A 15,527-nucleotide genomic window follows, 5' to 3' on the forward strand; every position below is an offset into this window, starting at 1 on the left:
CAAGGAGACAGTGATTATTATAGTAAATACAAATGAAGGTAGGCTAAGCCTAATTCTGCCCTTTTTTCTCTTAACAGTCCTCTGTACAAAAAGTACACTGGTAGCAAGGAAGGGCTTGTGCACCTTACCTGACTGTTGCTAAGGTCTGAGATGGCATACATTCACACTGAAAGTAACCGTGGAAGAACACATAAATAGATGTAAGAGTTAAGCCATTATATGAGTTATAAGAAAACTCCCAATTTTTATTATTTTTGTAGTAGTACTTTTTATTTTGTAGTAGTATTTTTGTAGTAGTTATTCCATTGGGTGATGAAAAGGAGTTGGCATCCTTTTTTTTCCTGCTATACTGAGCAGCTGCACACCTGTGATGGATTATTTGACACTTCAAGTGTTTTAAGTATCATTGTTTAACCACAGTTGCCCATCAAGCACTACCCAGCCACTCACTCTCCTCCTGTGGGATGGGAGAGACAATCAGAAGAGTAAAAATGAGAAAACTGTAGATTTAGATAAAGACAATTGAATAAACAGAAAAGGGAGAAAATAATAATAAATCATAGAGAATACACAAAACAATTGAGTCACAATATAGTTGCTTACCACTTGCTGACTTATTCCTAGGCAATATCTGAGCATGAGCCTGCAGCTCACTTTCTCCACAGGTATCCTCAGCATGATGCCATAAGGTCTGGAAATAACCCTTTGGTTGTTTTACATGTCCCCCCTCAACTTGTACCTCTCAGTTCTCTTCCTGGCAGGGCATGAGAAACTTACTTTAGCAACAAAAACATCAGTGCATTTTCAACATTCTCATACTAAATTCAAAACACAGTACTACTATACTACTTACTAGAAAGAAAATTAACTATCCCAGCCAAAACCAGAACATAAATCGTTTGGACTTGTTAGAAGTGAATATTTAGCTGAAGTGAAAGCTGTGAATTCAGAACAAATACTGTATTACTGTATCACACACAGATGACTGATGGTTTCTTTTAATCTTGGAAGCTGACTCTACACAGCTGTGTGAATTTACACAGCTGTCAGCTGCTTTACAAAGCTAAAACAGAAGGACAAAGAATGGGTGTAAAACTGAGCTCTGTACTTAAGAGATACAGTCTTTGCAATCAGAAGGAATGAGAGATGTGTAGAAATCTATGGTTTTCCATTTTGCCAGTTCCATTGTGGCCAACTAATAGGGATTTGGATAGCATCTTCACAATGTGCCCAGCATTCTCCTCAGGATCTTAGTGAAACACTGTATATGTTGTTTGCTGTACTTCGTACATTAATCTTTACAAGTCAAGGCTTCAGGTTAGGTGACATAATCCAAAAGACTTTTAGCTCCAAACACTGTACAAGTCAGGCTGGTTATTTCAAGGCCACTTGTCAGCTACTCTTGGTGGTGCAGCTCTTACACAGATTGAAACGTGGCTTTAGAACATCCCACACTCCTTAAATAAGATATTGACTTTTATAGTCCCCTGCCGTTGAGATGAACAGAAGTGGTGCTTCTGCTGATTCATAAAGAATGTTTTGTTGGTGTTCCCTGTATGGGCACGAGACAGTGCCTCTTCTGATAACACTTCTGTAGCAGACAGGATTCTGAATCAGTACAACTGAAAGGTACTCTATGGATTTAAAATCACAGAATCACAGAATGGCTTGAGTAGAGTGGGACCTTAGAAATCATCTAGTTCTGGGTTGAAACTCTGCCATGGGTAGCGACACCCCTTGCTCTGGGAAAATGGAGCATACAGTCCTGTAAAAGTGGCAATTAGTGGTTAATTCTGCATATTGACGTCTCATGGTAAGTAAGTACCAGCAAAATGAAACTAAATGAAAGCATAATTTTCTCTCTATGCTGTTGAAAATTCAGTGTTGGACAGACCAGCCTGTTACTTCCAACTTGAGTCATAATTCATGAATCATTTTTCACAATGAAAGTTTTGTAGTTTTTTCCCCCAGCCCTTATTACTTAAAAATATCCTTCTGGAATTCTCATTTCCAAAAACTGTGAAGTAAATCCTTTCCATGTTGCCCCTTCCCTTCAGTGATCATTGAACAAATCAAAATTTTCCTCTACATCCCTGTTCTGTGTTTTATCTGCAATCCACTACAGAGCTGTTCCACCAATCCAGGTGAAAATGGGTCCTCTCCTGAATAACTTCACTAGTCCCGTTATTACATAGGTATTTTTAGCATGTTTAGACTATGGAGTGTAGCCTCAAGTAAGAAGAAACTGAACATGGATACAAGGTCTGAATAAGGTGTATTTGACACTCCCAGTAAAACACTGTGTCACAAACAACTGTGTCACCTCAAATCATCTCCGCTTTCTTGAGCTCCCACTTCCAGTTAGGGTATTTGCATTTACCCCAGGTGAATTGCAGCAATCTATCACAACCACTTTGAATTGCTATTTTATATTTTTAAAGGGCATTTGTTGCTGGGTTGTTTTGTTTGGGAAGGGTTTTCTTTGAGGACTGAGGGAGTTCTTTAGGTTTTGTTGGGGATTTTTTTTTGTTTGTTTTTTGTTTTTTGTTTTTTTTTTTTCCCCCAACACCATTAATAGTAAAAATAGAGTCTCAGTCAGGAACCTGACTTGCTGGTGACAGTGTCTACAGAGACAGAATTCTCAGCTTTAGGGTTTCATAGTGTAATTTTCATTTCCTACCCCTTTCCTAGCACTGCAGTGGCCACAGATACAGGAATAACCTCAGCAAGTTCTACAAAGCTTTCCAAGACCAGGATCCCTGCTACTACTCTCCATCAAGACCAATCTGTGGTCTTGATGTTTTGCTGCAGTTGTGTACAAGTCCTGTCCTCACCAGCAATTGTACCTTCTCTTCATACTACTTTAAATTGTTTAAAACCTGTCAGGTGTTGAGTGCTCCGTTCCATGTCTGAGTCCAGGATCAGCAGATACTTGGGAAACACAGCTACAGTGTGCCGGAGCTGGAATGCTTTGTGACCTGCTTCTGTCTCTGAATTCCTCAGGCTGAAAATATGCAGAATTCAACTTTGAAATGTATTTCTTATGCCACTAGAACAAATTCAGTGATTGAATGCCATATACTCAGTAAAGTCATTCTACAATGATGATGGGGATTAAACTGACATGTCTCTACTCACTGCTTCATTTTAGGCATCCTAGTTCCAAGATATTGTGAATTCTAGCACCTATAAAGGAGATTGGTAAGTAATAACAAGATCTGCAGAAAAAAAACCCCATGCTTCCCCTGTGTGGTCAGTTATGTTTGCCATGTTGATTCAGTCTGTAATTTCACAAACTCCGTTTCTGACAATTTAAAAATTTTTCCATCTGAAAAAGATGTGGAAAATAAATTTTTGTCTTCATACCCTTTCTATTTCACAAATGCTGTCACGTTATGTATCTTTTGCAACACTAAATTTAAATATTGTTTTCCAAGATAAGCCATTAATATGTTGGTATTTAAAAGCTACATGAATTTGAAGAAAAAAAATGACATGCAACTGCCATATAAAACAACATTAAAATACACAAAACCTTTCCCAATGTCCTGTATTAACTGGACTGATTGAGGGCAATCTTAATATGCAATGATAGTACTCAAAAACTGCAGCTGTGTTCCCTGCCTTTAACATAGTATCAGAGCACTTCTTCTCAAGGAGATGCAACAAAAATTGCTTTACAATCTAACTGAGGGACTAAAACCACTGTAGAAATCTAAGGGAATAGTATGGAGTAAATTTTAGTATTTTTCATTAAGTTTTAGCCTATATTTCTATTTTTAAAATATGAAGTTGTGGCAATGCCAAATAAATATTTCTTAGCATTACTTCCTAAAAGATTATATTTGATCTTCAGTTCAAGCCTTGCTCGAGCACTCTCCTGCAGAGAGAGATTTATGTTTATATCCGTTTGGTTCAGACCTCTGTGTCCCAGAAGAAAAGGGCAATGCATATAGTTCAAGCCAAATGGCAGTAAAAAGGTGTAGGATGACCACGTTTCATGTGATGGTCAGACCATGAACGTGCCCTGCACACTTCATGCCTGCACAGAGACAATGACTATATTGTGCATGGTTTGTCCACATTCACCCTGTGCACACACTATGCACTTAGCACCCCTCTCCTTCCTGACAGCCCACATCTGTCTTGCTAAAAGCAGATGACAGCAGTTGACAGAAGAAGCTTCTGCCCATGTTGGCTGATGCATAGATTTAAGCAGTGACAGCCTCAACAACAGGACAACTCCCAAGGTAATGGTAGTTCTTGACACTATTTTGGTGGTAGGGATCTCAATAAGTCTTTCAATAGAAAGACAAGTATGTGCAAGTAATGGAGATCTAAAATAAAAACACTGTGCAAAGAAAGAAAAACACAGGAAATCAAGCTACTGCTAACAAGATGAGAACCTTTTGTTGCTAAGCAACAAAATTTCTAAGTAATTACTGTAGATGGATTACCTCCAAGAAAGCTACACTTGGCTCTGTATCGGTCAGTTTCATGATAAACTGGAGAGAGCCCTCAAAAAACCTGTCTTTAGCACTGGACAAGTATTGCATCAAACACTTCCTTCATAACTGGCACACCTAATTTACATAATCTTGTTTTTCAGCTGAGGACCTTGTTGAGTCATGTTTGTGAGGAGCTGCCAAGTTGCTGAGCTGGTCCCAGAGAGCTGCAGTCACATTTCCAAAAGCTGCTTGCTCCTGCTGATGCCACACAGTTGTGCTGTTTGTGTTTTCTGCACTACTCTGTACAGTGCATTCATTCTGACAGAATGAGAGCAAAGACAGAAGACAACAAAACTCATCTTTCAAAAGCCTGAAGAGACAATAAGTTTTTAATCTGTGCCGCCCTGATTCTTTCTGAAGCTTCTCCATAACTCTTAACTCTTCCAAGTTTTCATGACTGGTACTTGCAGTTCTCCCCTGGGACACAACCACTGTGGTAAACTGGGTCTTAGCATTCCCTCTTCCATATTTTGCTGCCAGCTGGATGTGTTGGTGGAGCAGAAAAATTTAAAAAGACACCGCCACAGATAAATAAGGAATAGATAGCATCAATTCTTTGTCCTGGTACATTGCTGCTGTATGACGAGTAAGAGTACACAAAATACGTGTGAAATTCGCAGGGTGATGAACGGCTGAGGCCGGCAGGGACCTGTGGGTGTCACCTGGCCAGGCCCTGCTCCCAAGAGCTGGATGCAGGATCGCTCCCAGGCGGCTTTTCAGGATCTCGGGGACACAGGCCAGGACCCAGTGTGACCCCGTAGTTCTTCCCTTAACCTTTAGCCTGTTTTTCTCATGCAATTTTACAAGAAGCTGTGGTAATACGAAGCATTTCGCGGCGTTTCTCAGATAGAACATTCTTTCAGTCCGACACCGCTTGAGCTCCGTGAGTGAAGAGCACCACAGGCGGCTCCGGACACACTTCGCGCGGCCCATGGCCGCCCTCTGGGCTCGTGCTTCAGCCCATTGTGCACGGGTGCGCGTCACACCGAATGCGTGTGTCACACCGGCTGTGTGTGTGTCACACCGGCTGCGTGTGTGTCACACCGAATGTGTGTGTGTGTCACACCGAATGTGTGTGTCCGCCACAGCACCCCGCGTACCCCCGCCGCTCCCGCCCTTCCCGCCGCCATCCCGCCCCACTCCCTCAGCCTGGCGGAAGCCGCTCTGCGCGACCGCGGCGATGACGTAGCGCCTCCTGACAGGCTGCGGCTTTTGACAGACAGCGCCACTGACCAATAGAATCCCGCGGAGCCCGCTGGGGCGGGCCCTCCCCGCCGCCGTGGCGCGGGGCGGGGCTGGCGCCGCTGTCATGGCCGCCGCCGCCGCTGGCGCCGCGTCCCCGGCGGACAAGGAGAGGTGCGGTGAGAGCGGCTTGTCTGGGGTCGGGGCTTGCTTGTGTTGTGTCACTCAGGGCTCTCGAAACAGAAAACGCGAGCGGAGCAAGGGGTGGTGCTGTAAATCCCTGTGGAGCGAGGGATGATGGTGGTTGAAATGAAATCCCTGCGGGACGAGGGGTGGCGGTGACACCGGCGTGGCTGGGAAGTCAGTGAGGAGAATGGAGTTCCCAGGCAGAACAGAGCTAGTGGCTCATAAAGGCAGTAGCAGCAAAGCGTGCAGAACACTGCTGGCCAAGAGAAGGAGAAAGCAGCAGTGGTTGAGGTGATTTGGGATGTTTTACTCATTTTATCTGTTTTCCTATGCTCTCATAGATCCTTATTAAAATCAGTGCGGGCCTTCTTCCACGTGCCTTTGGTCTCAGCTAGCTGGTTTTTAATTCTCTAATTAGTATAATTGAGATTCTGTCACGCTAATCCTGTGTATATGCTTGGAAATCCTGTGTATATGCTATTGAAAAATCTTAAGCCATTCTCTAAGAGCCCAGTGTTTCAGTAGCTGTTATAAATGTACCCAAATCCGGGGTGATCTGTACTGTAGTAAAATCTTCTTTAATGTTAATTCTTTTCAGGGAAATGTTAATTCTTTTCAGGGAAAGACATGTGTTCCATGTTTCAAAATTGTAAGAAATAGGTCAAAAGGTTCTATTTCAGCCTCGTGGTTTTTATTTGTTTTGTTTTTGTCTCGGGACCCTTGTACACGTAGTGCCCCAAAAAATGGTGTCATGCAATGTCCATGATAACTCAAAGTGGGATTTTGCAGCATCCTACTAAGCAGTCTAGGGAAAATAAATGGTTGTTGTAAGCTGCTGAACTTCTGTGTTGTAACCATGACATTTATTTTCTGTTTTACTAGGAAAATACTGCATAAGCATTAAGGAGCTGATATACCTTGCTTAAACTCACTGTTTTCTCTTTTTAGATTCATCTGCATTTATCCAGCTTATTTGAATAACAAGAAGACAATAGCAGAAGGAAGAAGGATACCTATAGACAAGGTAATTTCATGGGTGGCAGGGAAACAGGACATTTTGTTTTGCAGTTTAGCAGTGTGTAGAGTGCTGGAAAATAAATCTCTCTGATCTTTCCATTCCCCCGTGGTTTGGAAATAACAGTGTATTTGAAGGTGACCTAGTGCCTGCATGTGAATTTAGTAGGAGAGCCCTGAGCTGAAGTGTTTGCTTTCAAGGGAGCAGCACCATGAGCAAGCAGGCGAAGTAATGAGGAGCTGAATACCCTCAGCTGTTTGCAGAATTTGAAAGCAATTCAGAAAAGAGAAGCCAGGTAACGATTGGGTTCTAGTGACTGACTCTATGAGCCTGTATGCTGTGTCCTGTCCATGTGATACACAGGCATGGTAGCTATTGCTGCTTTGGACATGTCCAGAAATAGTTTTTTGTCATCTCACTCATTTGTAATAATTTTAGCAAATAGTTCTGGGAATATAAAGGGCTTTTCTTACTGCTTAGGGTTTGGGTTTTTTTTTTTAAATAAAATCTTTCTTGAGTATACAAGTCACCTATCAAAGGTCTGCCTATGGGAGGAATCTGCTCCCTCGCTTTTTTCCTCCCTCAGTCCTTGCTATAAGGTCCTTGTGTTTCTGATTGACACCTTTTGGTATCTCTGTACACATAATAGCTCTTAACTTAAATTACTTTTTCTAAGCAATTCTTTAACTTGCTCCCCTGTCCTAGTGAATTCTATCTCATCTGTTTCCTGATGGCTTAGCTCTTTTTTAATGTTTTCTAAAGCACAGCATCACTGACAAATGACTTCTACACTAGATTTGTACCTTTTCTTTCCCCATCAGCTTTTCCTAATTACTGAGTATAGGGTGGGATACTGGTCTGGTTTCTTTATTGGCAGGTTGTAGTTGAAAATTAATTAATTTTAACACATTGTTTCAACAGGCTGTTGAAAACCCCACATCTACAGAAATCCAAGATGTATGTGCAGCAGTAGGATTCAATGTGTTACTAGAGGTAATAAAAAAAAAAGTCCCCACGTACAAAAACCACACAAATTTGTTATGCATCTCTATTCTCTCATCATATAATTTTTTATAACTTGTGGTTCAGAAGTTTTGTTACTAGCTTTGCTTGCTTTGTATGATAACTGACCATAATCATTGTGTAAATGTTGGAAATCTGATGCAAGTCAGGAATACCTCAGATCTCTCAGACAATGTTACTTCTAAAGCTTATAAAAAATCACTTATGTTTTACCAGCCTTCTTAGAAAACTTTCCTGGATGCTTAAAAGTGCATCTGAATAAAAGCTAGTTTTACAAGCTGCAACTCTGCAAATTAAGGTTTTAAAAATGAATATTTTTAATGGAATGTAATGACCTTTGGCAATGAGTCTTGTATAGAAACAGGATTCTGATAATTGGAATCTTCATAGTCCTTTGGAATTATGTTTCAGGCAGACAGTGTTAGCTTTTTATTGCAGTACATAGTTGCTCTTTAAATAGTTTATTGGTTACTTTTTCCTAAGGGAATGAGTCTGGATTTCTAGAGAGGTAACTTCACACTGTCATTTCCTTAAGTAATTATTAATTTAGAACAGTGTTATTTTTTCTGAGAAGAATATAGACCCTCATCCAGAAGTACCCAAAAGCTTGGTACAAAATCACTTTGTTTTTCAGAAGTGTCTGGACAGTGCATACCATCTGTACTGAGAAATCTGTGATGTTTCATGAAGAATGAAGGCTATAATTAGCCAAAAGCAGTGATTGTGCCCTATCACTTGCTATCCCTAGGTGTCCAGAAGGGTTTGCAGCAGTGAAGAAAAACAAAAACCTGTGACCCTGTGGTCCAGACCACTGGGGACATAAAATTGTCCCTGTAACAGTTTACTCACAAAATTGCTCAGTGCCAGGAGCTGTTCACAGCAGTGCCTCTGAAACAGTTTTGTCTTCCAATGCAAGTTGTAATGCGTTTCTCTTTTTGTATGACAGAAAAACAAGATGTATCCCAGAGAGTGGAACAGAGACGTGCAGTACAGAGGTAGAGTAAGAATCCAGCTCAAACAAGATGATGGCAACCCATGTTTACCTCAGTTTCCAACACGTGAGTAGAGTGCCTGAGTTTAGCTACCCCACCTGTTAATAAACCAGGAAGACTTGGTTTATTTTATGTTAACAGCCTGCTTAATTAGTTTTAACTATTATAAACCCTACAGTTTACCATTAAATCTCATTGTTTGTATAAGTCAATAAAATTAAGTTATGAGCATTGAGTAAAGTTTGTAAAATGCTGTTGCCTTTGATTCTGCTGCTTCTGCAGCAGTGTCATTGGAGGGGTTTATGGGGAACATTGTGTGATTGCTGCATTGAGCAAAGCATGTATTCAGTTTTGGCTTACTGCTTTGTTGACATTTAAAACAGTTTAGTTCTTAAATAGCTAAATTCCACTGTTTTCTTAGGATACATACATCATCTGTGCATCAGTGTGGATGCTAAATTGATAAAACACAATACTGAGTTAAACTGAATTTTCCACTGGCCATTTTCATAAATTAACAATGAGGCAACTGCCCTTAACTAACTAATAGAAATTACTCATCTTAAATGTCTATTTCATATTTTGCTTTTTTTCTGAAGATGAATCCCTATGTCAAAGAGAAACAGTATATATCTTAATGAAAGAGCAAGAAGAGTGCTCGGTGTACAGTAGCATAAGAGTGCTGACAGAGGGAGATGATTTAAAATCAGAGTTCTGCTGGATGGCAGTAGTGCCTTTCTAAAAATGCATGTACCTTTTGCCTGATTATTCTGTCCCCAGTGTTCTGGACTAGTAGGAGATGGAGGGAAAGAGTAGCAGGAAGCATGTAGACACTTGGGAGATTGTCAGGTTATATGGTTTTTCCAGACTACTGTGACATTTATCAGTCCTTCATTTTTTTTCTTTCCCCCAAGAATTTTTCAGAAACTGCTTGCTGTACCAGGGGACAGAAACAGATCTCCCAGGTTTTACATCCATTCTTAACAAACCAGTCATGCATTGATCTCTCTGTGTATTTTAGGTAAATCAGTGATGCTGTATGCTGCAGAAACCATTCCCAAACTGAAAACAAGAACTCAGAAGATGGGAGGTAGTGATCAAAGCCTTCAGCAAGGAGAGGGAGGCAAGAAAGGGAAAGGGAAGAAGAAGAAATAAATTGATGTCTGGAGTTGGTGTTGCATCACATAGTTGTACTTAGAGCAAGTACAGGTGGACACCATGCAGCGACTTTGAAGTGAAGATACAAGCAAGAAATTAAGAGGTGAAGCTGAGTAGAACTGCCTGCTTTTCTTGGAACTGGAATGCATGTAACTGCCTTGCATCTGTGTAACAATAAATCTCTTTTCACACATAACCTGGCTGTCTGACATTAGCACCCACATTAGAAGTGGAAGAACATAAGCAAATAGGGTGGGTGGGACAATTATTTTTTTCCAAAATAAATATACACCTTTTTAAATCTGGTTGCCTTAGTAAACCATTTATTTATGATAGAGAAGAAATTGTCTTAATTCTATGCTATTTTGTATAAGGAAGAAATTATTCACCATGAGGGTAGTGAAGGTACAGGTTGTACAGACAAGTTGTGGATGCCCCATTGCTGGAAGTGTTCAAGCCCAGGCTGGAGGGGACTTTGACCACCCTAATTGTTATGGTTTCACTCCAGGTGGCAACTAAGCACCATCCAGCCCCTCCCTCACTCCCCACCCTCAATGGGATGCAGGGAAGGATAATCAGGAAAGAAAAAGATGTGGGTATAGGTAAGAACAGTGTAATACAAACTAAATAAAATTCAGTAATGCAAGTGACAGTGATTATAATAAAATATAATTGTCATTACAATTTTTTTTTAATGAGAGGAAAAAGTCAAAATAAGTGATGCACAATGCAATTATTCACCACCTGCTGATACTCAGCCCACCCCCAGCAGTGATCAGCCCCTCCTGGCCAGTCTCCTCCTGTTTATATACTGGACATGCTAATCTGTGATATGGAATATCCCTTTGGCCAGCTTGAGTCACCTGTCCTGGCTTCTTGCCACACCTCCTCACTGGCAGAGTGTGAGGCACTGAAAAGTCCTGGGTTTAAGATGAGACTGCTCAGGAACAAACAGAACATCAGTGTATTAGCAGTATTATTCTCACACTGAATGTAAAATACAGCACTAACAGCTGCTGGGAAGAAAATTCACTGGATTGCAACTGAAGTCAGCACAACAGGCATCCCTTATTCCATATAATTTCTGTAATGCCAGGTCCCACTTCCCAAAACTCCATTACATTCCTGTCTTTTGGTACAAACACACACAGATAACATTCCCTTAAATTATGGACCATCCCTGTAAAAGCCCATTGAGTTCACTGCATGACCCTGGGCTCCATCTGTCAGAACCAGTTTTCAGGCAGGACAGAAAGTTTGTGGTGTTGGACTGTTGCCTGTGGAAAGCAGTTCTGAATCCATCACTGCTGTGCTCATGGTTCCATCAAAGTTCATTCTTCATTAATGTGTGACCAAAAGGGAGGCAGGGTCAGAGCCACAAATCCAGTATTGCAGACAGTCATCATGGGGTGGCCAGTGTGGTGATGGGCATAGGGCCATCATGGAAGTGATAATTCACAGTGTTACACAGTGATTAATTTAATTAATTTGCTTTATTTTCCCAAAATCAAGTCCCTTTAAGACATATCAGACTTTTCTATCCTTTCACAGGACCCACCATGTGCATCCAGGTCCCTAAGCAAAAACAATCCCAGGGATAGGTTTACCTTTGCCTGACTTAGGAAAAACTCAGTCTCTTTTTCCCCAGCTTGTCTTTAATGTTCACTGCAGGAACTTTATCCTCTTGTACAATAAACAAAAGTTTAGACTGGGTCACACCAGCTGGTGGGCAGTCCCTGGGCGTTGACTGACCAGGTTGCCTTTGCTGCATGTGCACCCAAAGGTGTGAAGGTCCCACCACCCACTGCTCTCAGTGTGATCTTTTACCATCCATTGCATCCTTTGATCTTTCCAGAGGCTGGTGCATGACAGGAAATGTGACATTCCCACTCAGTACACTGCTCTTTGGCCCAAGTGAGGTTGCTTTGGAAACTAATCCCACTGTCTGACTCGATTGTTTCTCGTGTAGTCTCCCCCATAAGACTTGCTTTTCAAGACCCAGGACAAAGGGTGTTTCCAGCCATCCAGTGGTTGATTCCTACACTGTGAGTACATGGCTCTTGCCTTGGTAGATTTGGGGGACTGACACTCAAGTTGCCTGGCCCTACCATATTGACACTTCATCCATCATCCTCCATACCAGAGACTTTAATCACACTGCCTGTTCCACATCCTTAACCTCTGTGATAGTGTCCATGCTCAAGTCCACCCCTCAAACACAGCATCATTTTAGCCAGAACAGGACCCTCTCCATGTCATCCCATAATTCATTCCAGAGTAATGTTGGATTCTGCAGGAAAGGACTGTCTTTGAACACACACACAACCTTCCTGCTCTCTTCTTACTATTAGGGAGAATTCTTGCCTTTCAATGTGAGCAGTTATGCAGATTCTCGAAAACAGAAATGTTTAGGAGAGGAAGTCCTGTGCTCTAAGGCTGTAATTGACCATGGTCATATACAAACATCTTCAGGGAGTATTTTTCGGCTGCTCTAAGAGTTTATATGAGCTATCTTTACAGTGTGTGGCCTAAATTTTGGGAAGTTAGTTAAATGGTATGACTGTGAGCTTACAAAATAACATGGAGATGAGACATAGAAACAGATGCTATATGAAAAGGGTTTTTTGTAGCAGAAAACAACTGGACATGGTTAGAGGTAATTAAGGCACATCCACTATATTATAGTTAGCGAAGCGCTACAATTAGTTGCAACATGAGGAAAAATACCAGAATGGAAGATACACTTGCAATATAAAAGACTAAAATTGCCCACAGATTGTTAGACTCAAATTATTCCTGGATTCTGCTGACTGATAAGTAATATTTCTGAAACTTTAAATAAATTGAGGGCTCTGTGAAAAGTTACAATCACATTATGCTTAACTTTTGTAAATCAGAGCTTCAGACTACAGACAGCTGAAAAATGTGGAGGTCGAGTCTTGTGGGATATAATTTACTGTGATCTAAAATTAAATACCTTCACAAGTGGTCTGAACCTATCTGTGTGTGTGTGACTTACCTTATTGGAACTGCTTTTCAAGCTTTCCTGATCTAAGAACCTAAAATACTAAAGCAATTTTAGTCTAGGGATCTTGCAAGGAAAGACAAGAAAGACTTCTGAAAAGGGTAATATTGAGCTCAAATACATAAATTGTTAATTAATTAAACTAACAAAGAAAGCTTTGTGGGCATTTTGAGTAAAGCTGACTTTATGTTTTTTACACCCTGCTAGGAAATCAGATTACTACTACCATTAGGAGGTTGAAGACTGAGTTCCCTAACACCTATCTGCTTATCCTCCTATCTTTAAATGGGACTGCTTTGCTTTTTATGATTTCTGGCTTTATACTAAGTACATTATGTAAGCAATATTTGTTCTTAAACAAGGCGGCACAAAGTTAAACACGCCTCCTCTTTTCCTGACAGAGTTAGTTTATAAATGAAATTTTCATTTCTGTATTTTAATAAACTGGGTTCTTTGGAGGATTGAAAACAAGGAGGTCAAGACCACCTCAGGTCCTCCTCAGTTAACAGACTACGCCTCATTTCTGGGAACAGGCAAAATTTTATCGACTATTGTGGGATTGGGAGTGGAAAGAAAACTAAAATTTTCTGTAAAAATACAGAAATATTGCAATGTTTATTCTGAATGCTGTGAGTAAAATTTTTTATTTTATTTTCAAGAGGAAACTGGGTGATAATGAATGGCCTTTTATTCCACCTGCCTTTTAGAGTTTTCTGTGAGGTTTTACTCATGCAGTACCATTGCTAAAAAGACACTCTGCCCGAGATTTCCTGTAGATGGCAACAGTAACAAAGGAAGGCATGCATCCATGAGTGTGAATTCAGTCAGCATCCAGGACAAGAGGAATATGGATAATGAACTAGTGTCCCAGCCCAGCTCCCTAAAAGTACGTGTCTGTTATTTCCCTATACAATTTTCTGGGTACCCGAACAAAAATTTGAACAACATTTTAAATATGAGATCAAAATCCTTATATGAATCTTTACACCAATTTCTGTGTCAGGAATGGATGGTAATGTTGGCATTGAGCATTGGGGAGATGTAATGATACAGGCAATCAATAACAGAATAACTAAAAATGAGAATTCTGCACTCTTGTGAGATAGGTGGTTTATTCTTTCAGATGTATATAGCATGTGGCTGCTATAGCAGAAGCACAACCTTAATTACTCAATTCTTAATTAAGTAATTATAGAGAGGAAGCTTAAAAAGGTTATTTTGAAATGTGTTTTAACTTGGGAAGCGACAATTATGTGTAACCATATGTACTTGTCAGCCTTCAGCCATGAAGCAACTCAACAGCATTGTGAAAAACACCTGGTCTTAAAAAAACTTGCCTGTATGTACATCCTGTTCCTTGTGTGTGTTTCAGAAACTTGTCACCAGAACTCCCTTTTGGGGCACATATTGTGGGATATTTTTATGTGCTTTACTTTGGAGCATGAGAGATGGTGGCTCTCTTGATTCCTCCTCTGGAGCTACACATGCAGTGAAATGGAACGGGATGGAATGGAATGGGATATAGTATTTCAGGAAGAGAAGTGATGTAAAATAATCATCCAAACCAACTAGCCTGACCACTTCATCGCTGACCAATAGTTAAAGCACACTATTAAGGATATTTTCCCAATGCCTCAACACCGACAGGCTTGTGGCATTGACCACTTTCTCCAGGAAGCCTGTTCCAAGGTCTGAGCACCCTCCTGGTAAAGAAATGCTTCCCAGTGTCAACTCTGAACTTCCCCTGGCACAGCTTCAAATGATTCCCACACGTTCTGTCACTGGACATCAGTAATTTAGCTTCTTCCTGTTAAAAACTGGCCCTTTTGGGGTTATTTTCTCTCTTAGGATAAGGGATACCCCAAAGATGTTTTTTCCCCCTAAATAAAAAGATGATTATTATTATATAGTTTTTTTTTTTTTTTAATTACTCCTTGCCATAGTGGTTGTGTAAGGGAGATGGAGAGGAACAGGTAAGTCTTTGGTAGTTTGGGATTTGGGAAGAGCAGAGGACACTCCAGTTAGGAACTGAGCAGCCTGAACTGTAGTGCTATTTCCTATGAAACAGCATGTGTGCCTCTTTTTTTCTGCCAAGGTTTGACGGTTCTTTGGCATGTAGTTTTTCCGTGTTTTGTCTGTTTGCTTCTCACATAGCAGAACTTGGACATGTTTAAGAAGTTTTCAAGTATTCTTCTCCTGCAAAGATCCAGCAATACAAAATATAAACTTCTTTGAAATTTCATTGCCTCAGCAAAGGTGTAAATTACATTGCATTGCAAAGTATGCTAAATTCAAAGTTCATTTTAAATTATTTTTACTTGACTAGTTCATGAGTTCATGTGGTTGTCTGAAAATATTTTGCTACAGAATCTCTTAATTCTGTACCAGTAGGAAGCACAATTTTCATAAAACTGTAACAACGTGGTTGCACAACTGAG

General features: G+C 40.5%; 1 protein-coding gene across 1 annotated transcript; it reads left to right on the forward strand.

The window, feature by feature from the left end:
* Window positions 1–5,777: 5,777 nt before the first annotated feature.
* SRP19 (signal recognition particle 19) lies at window positions 5,778–10,260 on the forward strand. Its single transcript, XM_021524807.2, has 5 exons — window positions 5,778–5,864; window positions 6,825–6,900; window positions 7,813–7,884; window positions 8,861–8,972; window positions 9,928–10,260. The coding sequence occupies exons 1-5, from the start codon at window positions 5,818–5,820 to the stop codon at window positions 10,059–10,061; spliced, it is 441 nt and encodes a 146-aa protein (XP_021380482.1). The 5' UTR covers window positions 5,778–5,817; the 3' UTR covers window positions 10,062–10,260.
* Window positions 10,261–15,527: the final 5,267 nt, after the last annotated feature.

This window comes from Lonchura striata, chromosome Z (genome assembly GCF_046129695.1).
Source record: "Lonchura striata isolate bLonStr1 chromosome Z, bLonStr1.mat, whole genome shotgun sequence".
In the NCBI taxonomy this organism is placed as follows: Eukaryota; Metazoa; Chordata; class Aves; order Passeriformes; family Estrildidae; genus Lonchura; species Lonchura striata.